This window comes from Polypterus senegalus, chromosome 3 (assembly GCF_016835505.1).
Source record: "Polypterus senegalus isolate Bchr_013 chromosome 3, ASM1683550v1, whole genome shotgun sequence".
Taxonomy (NCBI): Eukaryota; Metazoa; Chordata; class Cladistia; order Polypteriformes; family Polypteridae; genus Polypterus; species Polypterus senegalus.
In genome coordinates, this window is record NC_053156.1 from 39,219,691 (window position 1) to 39,232,386 (window position 12,696).

Sequence of the window (12,696 nt, forward strand, 5' to 3'; positions counted from 1 at the left end):
AAATGGAGAAAAGAAAAAAATGTCACAGTGAAGTACCATTTCTACAATGTTGGAAGTTATATTTATCTGGGACTACAATTGTAAACCTGATGTATTTTGGAAATTAAACGTCCCATAGCCACACAACAACTAAACAAACTGTTGTCCTAGCAAGTCACTTCATTGCTACCAAAATACTTTTGGTAAATCATGTAAACGCATTCACACTAAGTCAAGCACCACCAAATATATATAACTCAGAGATGAATTAGAATTGGTTTGTCTGCTTTATATAAAATTACTACCCAGTTTAAAATATACATGCTCCAGTTTGGGTTCCAACTCATATACTACACATTCATAAAACTCACAGCTAAATTAAAAAAAAACCCATACGCCCAAGATAGATCGAATAGGTTGAAGACCTTTCATGAGCATGGATATAAAAACAAATCTTCACATGGTTTATGAGCAAACAGAGAACCAGCTTGAGACAGACCTTGGTGTCCCCTGGAGAAATGTGTTTGTATGGTCCACTATCCTCATCGTCTGGGTGAGTGCTGTGTGTTCGAATTACATTGATGTGGCCAGGGATGATCAGAGTAAAGATTTGCTTGCCAGTCCAAAGTGGCCGGGGTTTCAGAATTGCAGGCTGGGGCACTTTCCCATCCCATGTAGACAAGAACATTAGAAGATTCATGACTTCACCCTGGCAAAAAGAGTAAAAAAGTACCAAATTTAAAAAGTAATAGGGTATCAGTAACCTGTATTAGTCATTAAAAATACCCGATTGAAGGACCCCTACAAACAAGTCTTACAAGATACAGCTTGCACAGTAATAAATGCAAGTTAGAAAATAGTCTAATCAACTATGGTACTAAAAGTAGGGGGTTTACTTTCATTTCACAATTTTATAGAAATACATCAATGTGAACAAATTTGAACTACTGTAAATGCACTTCACATTTGTCCAAAACATTTTTCAACTTCAGGCCTAAAGCAAACCACTTGTTCCCCAAGAAGGATATCAAAGTCATTTTCACCCTATCACTGCTGCCTCATAATATTTAGCCCACCGTACCCAATTTCTTACCCTTTCTAGGAAGACATCTCTCTTGGTAAACTTGCGCACTGCTGTAAGTGTATCTTGCACAATACCCATGACAGGCCTGTTGGACTGAGGTGTGACTATCATTCTAGGGACCATGGCTAGCTCTTGAATTTCTGCCCTTGTTTCCAAGGATTGTGGCAAATGGAGATTCATTTCGTCTCCATCAAAGTCGGCATTGTAGGGGGTTGTGACACTGTTGGATGTAAACAGAGCAGAAAAAAAAAAAGATACATATTTAAAAAACTAAAAATTAAAAGCACATTCATTTAAATGTATTAGTTACACACCATCAAAGGGTTCTATTAGGTGGGCAAGACTAAAGGTTTTCCTTAATTGCCACCACAATTGGACTCAAACTCTTATTACAAAAGTACTTTCTATTGTACATTCTATCGCGCTTTTGTTTCATGTTAAAGCCTCAAATTTTTGTTTAAAAGAGGTGTAGCTGAAATGTACAATCATTGTGTCCAACTGAAGGATGTGTGCGTCTTTTACCAAGGATTGCTACATACCTCACTTTTCAAGCAAGACAAGTTGTTGTCAGTGAGCAACATTACACCACTGAAGCTAAAACCAACGGCAGCAAAATTTACCACTGCATTAACTATAAAACAATGCAACCTAGAACCCAATTTATGTCTTACAGTTTAAATATGGGGGAAATACAGTACATTCGGAAAGTATTCACAGCGCACCACTTTTTCCACATTTTGCTACGTTACAGCTCTAGGAAGAGTCCTGGTGGTTCCCAACTTCTTCTACTTACAGATAATGGAGGCCACTGTGCTCATTGGGACCTTCAAAGCAGCAGAAATTTTTCTGTAACCTTCCCCAGATTTGTGCCTCGAGAAAATCCTGTCTCGGAGGTCTACAGACAATTCTTGACTTCATGCTTGGTTTGTGCTCTGACATGAACTGTCAACTGTGGGACCTTATATAGACAGGTGTGTGCCTTTCCAAATCATGTCCAATAAACCGAATTCATCACAGGTGGACTCCGATTAAGCTGCAGAAACATCAAGGATGATCAGGGGAAACAGGATGCACCTGAGCTCAATTTTGAGCTTCATGGCAAAGGTTGTGAATACTTATGTACATGTGATTTCTCAGTTTTTTTTTTTTTAATTAATTTGCAAAAACCTCAAGTAAACTTTTTTCACGTTGTCATTATAGGGTGTTGCGTGTAGAACTTGGAGGAAAAAATGAATTTAAATCCATTTTGGAATAAGGCTGTAACATAAAATATGGAAAAAGTGATGCGCTGTGAATACTTTCTGGATGCACTGTAAATACTTTGTATTATGCTGCATTAATAGAACTACATCAAATTTTCCCGATAACCTCCATAAAGCGTTTTTGAACAATTAAAATTTACCTCTTAAATTACCTGAAAATCCTACAACACCAGGGTACTGTCACCACAATACCAACTAGTCTATGTCGTGCATTCAGATTAAAATGCCAACAGAAGGTCAAACAGTTGAGATGGGGCTTAAAAATTGCTTAACTTTGAATAGACAAGATGTTTCAAACACCATAAGCCTTTGTCATTTCTTAGTAATGCCTATATCTTTATCTAAAACACTTCAACATCAAAATAAATGAACAATCTTGTGCTGGATATGGAAGTGTACAAGTAAAACAAACAGGAGTCAAAATAAACTATTAACCTCAAGGGTTTTTTTTTTTTTTTAAATATATAAATGGCGTGACTTTGCCAGTTTTTTATAATCACCTGAGATTAAGCCTAAAGGTGGACCAGGGCAGAATTCGCACCCTGTGCCCCATCATAGACATTTTGTGCAATGTGGGCTGTCGATTAAAGATGACAATATCACCATCACACATGTGTCGCTCAACCTAAAGTAGGGGGGGGAAAAAATAAAAATGACATACATATATTTTTTATATACCACTACATACAATTCCAAACAAAAAGTTGCTACCCCAGCAAAATTTTTATCCTTCAAATGTCAAATTAAGTTAAGTGCAAACAAACTAAACAATAGTATTTGAAAATATTTTATGAACATAAAAAAGTTAACTTTAGCATTACAGAAAAATAACTTGAGCATGCCTGCATGAATGATTTTTAAGGTTAAGAGTTAAAGGTAATCCAAATCACTTACCTTATATCCAATCTGTAAATGGAGGTCACTTGGTTTTGGATGAAATCGGAGATCTATTCTATCTCCATTGTCACGGATGATGTACTTTGCTCCTGGATACTGGCTGTTACCTCTTCTGACAAGCTCCTGCAATCTAAACAAAAAAGCCACATAGAGAATAGTGAGTACTTGGCAGTATTAAACAAAAGAGAGACAGTAACCTTAATCTAACTCCAAGTCATGTGCTTAAGTGGTACAATTACAACATATGGACAAGTGTAATATGGTGCATTTTCCAAGATAGGGACAATTAGAAAATGTTCTAGACAATGCAGTTAAGCAATTGGCGCAAGAATGGTGTGTTTTTTATTATAATAATGTTGGCACAACTAGGAGTGTGCAATATGCATCAACATTAATATCTTAATTGTGTTAACAATGTACAAGCTGAAATTAGAGTAGGTCACTCACTTTACTCAACAAAAAAAAAAAAAAAATCCCACACCTGGAGAATCCACAATTTCACGGTCTCATGTAACCTTCACTCAACAGGACAGACTATTGTGCATGCACAATCAGCACACCACATGTCAAAAAATGAGTAAGCAAACAGCACCAGGGGCCTCAGGTATAAACGGTGCATACAAAAATGTTTCCACACAAAGCATGATGTATAAAACCTAAACTTGGCTTAAAGCCGCACACATTTTCACACTAGCTAAAACCCTGGCATACGCACGTTCTCTACTCGGTTTTGCAGACTGGCGGCACCCAGCATCAAAGCAGTGCTACTTGTCCAGTGTGGTTTCCTTTTCTTTTTTAGATTGCAGCTTTATCATATACACTGAAATTAACTGTATATTGCTTATTAGTTTAAGGTATCTGACTGTAGTAAACTTGTAACAATAATGGTCCATAGAATGGTCAAACTATTCCAAATACCACAGCTGCTCTAGCATTGTTACTCTCACTGCACCTTCTTTCAGCTGCTCCAGTAAGGGGTTAACACAGTGGATCATCTTTTTCCATATCTCCGTCTAGTCTCAAAGCACCACTCGGAGTATTAATATCACTTTATCCGAGTGGGGAATCACAACTCTACAGCAGCTGATCGGAAAGAGAATTATTGGTATACAGCAACAAGCACAAGCTGCCTCAGCCCTGCTGTCTATTGAACTGCTTTCATATGGCAAACGCTTCAGAGCCTTTCCTCACGGTTCAGAAACAGTTTCATTCAAGAACTATAAACACACTCAATGATCAAGTGCTCTTTATAGAACTGTTTGTACTTAAGTACAATTACCTCTTGCGACAGTTATAATATTGCACAACTTGAGCCACTTTATAAAGCATGTATTTATATATGATAATATCATTTTTAAGATGAAATGCAGCAAAATATGTTTATTATACAGATAAAACTAAATTCATTTCAATAATCTATATTGGTAATAATTAAACATTAAAAAAAAAAAAAAAAGACTGCCACAGTGCTAGCGAGGAGCTGGCGTGCTCCGTTCACGGATCGTTCCTGCCTTGCACTGTATTCTTGCTGGGGCGACACTGGAAGGATAGATGGATAGAATAATTAAACATGTACTACGAAGATATTTCAATGTTCCTTACAAGTTTTGAAGAATTTGCGTTGTAAGCTTACAGATGGCTTAACATCCATTACAGAGCTGATTGTGTGGTGATTGGGTATTTGGTGAAAGAAAAGTAAGGACAGGAATTAGAGGTTAGTACGTTTGAAAGAGACAGTATTGCAGCAATAAAATTATTTCATTGAAGGTCGCGCACGTGCAGCAAGCATTTTGTGTCAGACATGAACAAACACTGCGCCACCGTGTTCCCATGTTTAATAACATGATTTAACTCCTGTCATCATGAAAATTATATCATGTATACATTTCAGTATTTTAATTATTCAGAGAGCTGTAATATCACGAATGTAATGGATTCTGTGTCCTGTCGGAGGAAGAGAAGGCCCATTTAAGAAGCACGTAGTGATTCACACACATAGAAGATCAAATACAAAAACAAAGCATGCTACTTTAGTTACGATGGGATTTGAGAAACCAGTAAATTAAACGATTTAAAGATGGTTTATGATGTTCTACTTTAATGACAAAATAAAACTACATGATTAAAGTGGAAATTTCGAGATTAAAGTTGGCATTTCATGCTTTTTCTCCCCACTGTGTGCCTATTTTTTTTTCTCTGTACCCTAATAAGCTTTCATATGACACTCATACAGTGGGCTACGACTCGCCTTTTCATGGTGACTGATATCTGACAACTTTTTTATTTTGGGCACTGTGCGTCTTTGTGAATTTGAGCTTTAGAGTCTCTCTGACACGGTCACTCGATCAACTTCCTTTTGTTGTTTATACCACTGTTTAAACCAACATACAGCACATTTTTCCTTGCCTCCACTTGGTATTCGCTGAAAGTCTCGCAATCTACATCATTAAGATAATTGCAAGACATGAATCGTTTTCAACATCAGTCTTTCCAAGGACAGCAATATGCCAAATATCTCAGAAATCAGCTGCTGGATTTTTTTTTTTTTTTAGATTTTTACACTAGAGCTTGTATGCTGCACAATTCACTTTAGAGCACAGCAGTTTGTTTTTCCAGACTGTAATGTTTATACTGTGTAGTTCAGTTATGATTAGTATTTTATTACCTTTGGAATCATATCTTGTTTAAATTAACGATAAGTGTGATTAAAATACTCTCAATAGTCTTGGTGCAGTTTCTGTGCAAACCCTTTAGGCCACTTTGAAATGGTTACACACAATTGCACTGTTTGATCTCAGTAAAAGTGACTGGTGATTTTAATGTTTGTTTTATTCAACTTCAGTTTAAAATGAATAAGACCCTTTTTTCTTAAAATATTGTTTCCATTAATCTCATTAGTAAGCTACAAAACAACATCTTATTAAGACCACCAGGCTTGATCAGTAAGACTTGCATTTTTAAAGGGCGCAAAAACATCATCTAATTATCGTTAGCGTCAAAGTCCCAGAAAATATCGAGATATCATTTTTTACCAATATCACACACGCTCCTCAGCACAACAGAGGCTTGGAGGCTGCTCTGCACAGAAAAAAATTCCTGAAATGCCTGTTCCAACAGTAGTGAATTTTAAAAATATTCAATGGTGTATCTCAATTTGAATTCTCAAAACAGAACAAAGTTTTAATCTCTTCAATCATTTTACCACAATGCAACAAGATCTGTGATTTTTTTGGGTTACATTTTACTGTAGTATCTACACACCATACCCAGGAACCATCCATTTGTAGAACAGGGGAATAATCTGCCTTTAAAAAAGAAAAACCCTGAATACAAACACTTCAAGATTCCCAAGCTCACCTGTCAATGTTGAAGGGTGTGACAATTTCTGGGAAAGTCATGTTAGCAGCAATGGAGCGTGGAACCCCAACCTGGTCGATGGACAAGTTAGGATCTGGAGTGATGACTGTTCGAGCAGAAAAATCCACACGCTTCCCCATCAAGTTGCCTCTAACACGACCCTCTTTTCCCTTTAACCGTTGTTTGACTGATTTTAGTGGACGCCCAGACTTCTGCATGGCCTATTGGAATAATGCAAGAATCACTTAAGTTTCACATAGCAGACTTAAATGCTGTTGTAATTTAAAGCTTGCAAGAGGACACTGAATGTAGTACGATCACCATCATAAGATTGTCCCTCTCCTTGGCTTCCTAACTAATTATTGTTAAAACACAACTTCTTAATGGTTATTGTTCATCTGATGATGTCATTTTGATTCATATGGACCATTTTAAAACAGACTGCTCATAGATGACCACTCTGCCACTAGAAACAAAAGTGGCAAAATGGAATGCCTGCTAGTTTGCAACACAGTCTTAAGCTTCATTGAATTTATGCAGCACCACAAAATCATGTCATTTGACAGGAGAACAGTTGCTGTAACCACATAGATTACAGGACACTACACCAATTCAATCATGAATGAATCATGAATGTCAAGGCAAGTGTGGCTAGGAACAAGAGGGCTCCATTCGTTATTTACACCTCAATTAAATGTGAAGTCAACCATTTGTATCAAATTTTCTAGAATAACCTGCTGACTGAGGTAGCACAGGTCACAAGTTTGTAACCAACCATAGAGCGCGCACACATCCTCAGCAGGACACACCCAGAGCTATACAACTTATTTCCAGTTTAAGTATTGTCAATAAACCTTAACAGAAAGTCTTTGGGGAATAGGACAGATTGAATTATTGACTGGACAATTTTACTCACAAGCCAGATTTCACTGCATCATGGTGTATAGTAAAGACAGCTTGGCCAAACTAGTCTTTCAAACTTGGCCGAGGTACACCAAGTTCAAGCATCATTAAATTCTCATTTCCTTCCACTCCCTTAAGAGTTCATCTACTTAATAAAAAAAAAAACAAAAAAAAAACAACACACTGGTAAACTAGTACACTCACTCGGGGCAGGCCAGGAAGCTCATTGTCAACCATAGTAGCCACGTGAAATTGTAATAATTTGACATCCTCAGCAATGACATGAGCAGCAGCACCACTTTGCTCATTACGGCGTAACTGGTTGTTGATCTTCACGATGTCTGCAAGTTTGTGTGTCAAATCATCCTGTTTGGGAGGGAAGCATTTTTTCAGTATTGTATCTCAAGACATATCCTTTTGAAACCATGCTTCTAAGCCGATTTCCAATTTTACCTGATTACGAGCACACCCCTGCATTACTACAGCAGGCCTGACTGACAAGGGTGGGACAGGAAGGACTGTCACAATCATCCATTCTGGACGTGCAAACTTTGGGTCCATTCCCAAAATCATGTCCTCCTCATCAGAAATGCGTTTGAAGATTTCATGGACACGCTCTGGGCTAAGTAGGATCTTTTTCTCCTGAGAATCCTCATTCACGTGCTTCCACTCTGCATACAGTTCCAGGCCAGAGCGGCGGATACGTGGCTGGTAACGTCCACAGCCTCCATGACCCTGGGAGAGAAGCAAAAAACCATAAAAGACCAGTACTTAATGCACATAGGTTCTCAAGTTCCAAACAGAGACGGAAAAAACACTGTTGTATTTTGGAAATATTCTTTTATAAACTCATCTGAAAAATACCTGATATTAAGTGAAAATATCCTGGGGGAAGTCAGGCAACAACAGATATTTGAAGTAAAACAATTACGTATAATTTTTTTTTTACATAAAGGGCAGAAAGCACTACCCTTCATACGCACCCTGCCCTGTCAACCTCTAATCCTACCAAGAAACTGCATCACCCCATCTATAAACCTTTATCATAGCTTCTCACAACACTTTCCAACTTATTCATCCCAGAAAGCCAAGTATTTTCCTAGGCTGCACTACTCAATGTTTTTTGCTTATGGTGCAAACCATCGATCCCTGCTTTAATTCTCTAGTTATTTGTTTAAAAATTGCATTTTTTTTTAAAAGCAAAACCAACTCTGCACAACACTATGTAGATATCAAAGTACCTTTTCTTTTGTGATGTCTTCATCTCCCTCTGCCTGTTCCACACCAAACTTGTTATCCATCTCTTCTCCACCTTCGCAAATGTTTTTCCCTTTGCAAAGGTCATAGACATGGGTGAGGCGCTTACGAGGCTGACCTTTAGACTTCGACAAGATGTCTTTGATTTTGGGATTATTCTACAAAGAAACAAGACAACATTTTTTTCAATTTGTAGGAAGAATAACAGCCACAGTAGATGTGCATAGTTTTGACACATTACAATGAGTTGGAGAACTAACAGGCATATATAGAATGGGCAGTGTTGTTAACCTGTTAGACAATCCAATTACACTTGTGCAATATTGGCCTCATTTTACATTCAAAAAAACTTGGATTGGACAATGAACTCATTCACATGTGAATTTAAAAAAAAATTCCACACTAAACAGGAGTTTTCACAGGAACATTTGGTAGTATTTACAAAACACATGAGGGCATACAAGATTGAGCGTTATACATGATTTTTTTTTTCTTTGCTGTGGATTAATGCTGTGTTTAATGTTTATTAGCACTGAAACAGCTCATCTGTTTATTTCTTTAGTCATTTCAAAAGCTGTAGTAGCTATGTGAAATGGCACTTTGCTCTCCTGTTCAAAATGCAGCAGGAGGTGTTACCCCATTATTTTGTCTATTGCAAATAGCTTAGTTTACAAGAACATTTTCCAAAATTAACTGTTCTCTCCCTTACTAATACATTTTTTTTAATAAAAAACTTAAAGCTGTAATTGTGAAAGAGGTCAACCAGTCGTGAACTTCAGAAGAATTGCCAACCAAAAGACGGATTTAGGGCTCTGAACAGAGCATTCATGGGTACATTCTTAACCAAACTGACGTCCTCTAGATAATAATTTACTAGGAAGACAAATGTCCAAGGAGAAACGCTATAAGCAAATGGAAACGTGAAACCCAAGTAAAATAGTATATGTACTTTTGCAAGGGATTGTGTGTAATGTTGCGCTTTAAATTGCAAAGTATAAATGCGGCACTCAAATGTCTATTAACTACAGTAGGCAGTAAATAAACTGGACATATATTGATCTGGACATTTTAGCCCTGGAGGAAGGTATCCAAAGGCCGTTAAAAAAGCAACAAGGATGTCATCACAAGGTACAAACTTCTAGCTAAAAACATTTTAATGTGCAGGAGAAACTGTGGGGCTTGAATTTCATATTTAACAGAAGCAGGGAAAAACAAAAATACAGATTTCTTCCCAATGATTTTTTTAACTTTTTAACCCAATGTGACTAATGAAAGCTTAGAAAATAGTCTGTGTAGATGAAAGCTTCCTGGCTTATCCAACAATATACACTTTTCATACCTTGTTTGTCCAAAATAAATAAACAAATAAAATAGCGTTTGTGACATATTTTTGCTGATGAAAGTTTACATTAATATACAGTGGAGACATTAGGTGGCCGATAACACTTATTTAAAAGGGAAGCCAAATTTAAATTTCAAATGTCACACAACTGATGATTTAGTTTTTGAAAATCTTCCCCTCCATCATTAGATTTGTCCAACTTTAAGACAAACTTTGCTAAGTCACACGGTTAGTTTAATATTACTTAAGAGATCTAGAAATTCTCTTATGTCCGACAACTTAAAAACGGAACAAAAGCTATCAGATTTTTGCACTAATATACAGGTGTACGAGATTACAGTTAATGAACTAGATTTAACACAAGTGAAAAAAATGTGTTGTAACAGGAGATAATGCCATTACTTAACATTTAAATATCTTTTGACTAGCCATCCCCGCGGCTTTGCCTGCGAATTAGTGAAACAGGACAGACAGTGAGGAGGGCCCTGCCCAGCTCTCTACTCCTGATGTCACTCTTCCCCCTCCCCTTGCAGCAACTGTCTCGGATTAGCTTGAATATATTGCTCCTACAAACAAACTGATTCTTAGCGCAATGAGAAGTCACAAAATCAACCGGAATGTTCAAGCAAACTATAGAAAAGAAGAAAAAAACAATCTAAATCCGTTAAGTAGTTCTCTCATTTGCTAACTAAAACGGAGTTAAGGTTACGCCCTGAGGCAGAATAATTACAGCCCAATGAGTCTCTTGGATCTGCACTAATAAATCGGTATCGCAAGCAAAATATGATACTTAAGAGATGAAAAAGTCACAAAATCAATGGAGTGTTCAAGCAAATTATAGAGAAAAACCCGATCTAAATTCGTTAAGTAGTTCTCTCGTGAAAAGCGGAGAGAAAAACAGGAAAAAAAAAAAACTACGAAATTTCACGCTTGCACCACGAAATTCTTCAAACCATTTCTAAGCAAACACCTATGGGCCAAGGGTAACCTACATTCCAAATTTCAAGTCCCAAGTCCTCATGGTTTCTCAGGAGATTTTGTGATGAGTGAGTCAGTGGTATTTGGCTTTATATTATATAAAGTTGGGTTGGCAGATATTTGGATGTATGTGAGGCTGGTGCTTGTGTCTACGATGGAAACTCGTCTCTCTACCATAGAAGCCAGTATAGGCCTTCACTCAGATCAATGCAATGGATACCTTCACTTAAATCAATGCAATGGATAAACAGTTTAGAAATTAGACAGTTGGACAGACAACTATAGCCGCATTCAAAGGCAACTGCAAAAGCTCTGTTCCTTCTATTGTGGCTATGTATAACACTGTACTAAAAAGCAAATGTTAAACCACCCTTTTAATAATATTGCACAAACTCTTGGTACTGTGTATACCACTGCCATAAGTACACTTCTACACATTGTTATAAATGGCAGTTTAATTTGACTTTAAACATGCATATAAATTCAAAAGAAAAAATTACAGCCATAGGCAAGATTTGTTTGCTTGGCCTCTAGCTCTTAAAATGGCAATTTTAATTGGTGTTCATTTTACTTCTCACGCAACACACTTTAATAAAACTATAAGTACAGCACCTAATACGACTTATTACCTAAATAACTGAAAATCAAAATATTATAAGATCAGTGTTTTGTCTAGTGCTGCAGGTATATTCTCACACAGCTATTTCTTGATGTATTTTTTGACAAAATTTCGCAAGTGTAAAATGAACAGCCTTAAAGTTTGAGTAGGTGACTGTGTATCCTGTGACACCTACTTGTATCACTTATTGATTTCAAACTTTATGTGAAAAGACAAAATCTTTACGGGGCATCCTTTGTACAACACTGACAGCTACACAAACCTTACAACTGAAAGATTTGGAATATTGAACAACGAATACAAAGTTTAAAAGATGCAGAAAAAATTGAATCAAGGGTAAAACAGTCTATGTATAATTAAGCCATTAACAAAATGAATAAAAGTCAAGAGAATTTCAGCTTAATTTCAGTTTTCCGAGACAAAAAAAAAAAAAAACACTTACTGCATCAACCAGTAGTTTGGAACAGAAGAAACAGACACAACGCAGAATCTTCATGATCTTCGTGATGAAGCCAACATGAAAAACAGGCTTCGCCAACTCAATATGTCCAAAATGTCCTGGGCACTCTGTCATGTTACCTAAATCAGGGAAAATGTTCCAAATGGATATTCATTATTGATCTATAATGAGTTCTTAAATAGCTACAATAAATCCACTCATTGAACAGCAATATACCAAAGCATTAAACACGATTAGTGATGAGCAGGTTGGCAAATTCTATAAAGTTTACTTTTACAGAGCTTGAAAGAAGTAAATTTGGCGAATCTTTTGCACAGGGGGTTGGACAAAAAAAAAAAAACAAAACAAAAAAAAAAAAAAAACCACAAAACCAACCACTTATGGACATGTCCCTGGTAACTAAACACTCATCAATAACTGAACTGCAAATAGTCGATTCTCTTCGTAATTAAATTGGATTTCCAAATATTCAAGGATTAAAATATATGATTTGCTTAAAACGCAAAAAATAAAAATTTGAACTAGTTAAAATCTAATCTTTATTCAAACAAACACTGA

General features: G+C 36.6%; 1 protein-coding gene across 1 annotated transcript in view; it reads right to left on the reverse strand.

Moving 5' to 3' along the window:
• polr2a (RNA polymerase II subunit A) overlaps window positions 1-12,696 on the reverse strand; it is a 32,620-nt gene that overhangs the window by 16,819 nt on the left and 3,105 nt on the right. Inside the window, exons 3-11 of the mRNA XM_039746996.1 lie at window positions 12,121-12,257; window positions 8,724-8,897; window positions 7,936-8,217; window positions 7,687-7,848; window positions 6,580-6,800; window positions 3,220-3,352; window positions 2,826-2,950; window positions 1,073-1,283; window positions 479-688 (exon numbers count right to left, since the gene is read on the reverse strand). Coding sequence (XP_039602930.1) covers window positions 479-688; window positions 1,073-1,283; window positions 2,826-2,950; window positions 3,220-3,352; window positions 6,580-6,800; window positions 7,687-7,848; window positions 7,936-8,217; window positions 8,724-8,897; window positions 12,121-12,257 — 1,655 coding nt within the window. The remainder of the gene's footprint in view (window positions 1-478; window positions 689-1,072; window positions 1,284-2,825; window positions 2,951-3,219; window positions 3,353-6,579; window positions 6,801-7,686; window positions 7,849-7,935; window positions 8,218-8,723; window positions 8,898-12,120; window positions 12,258-12,696) is intronic.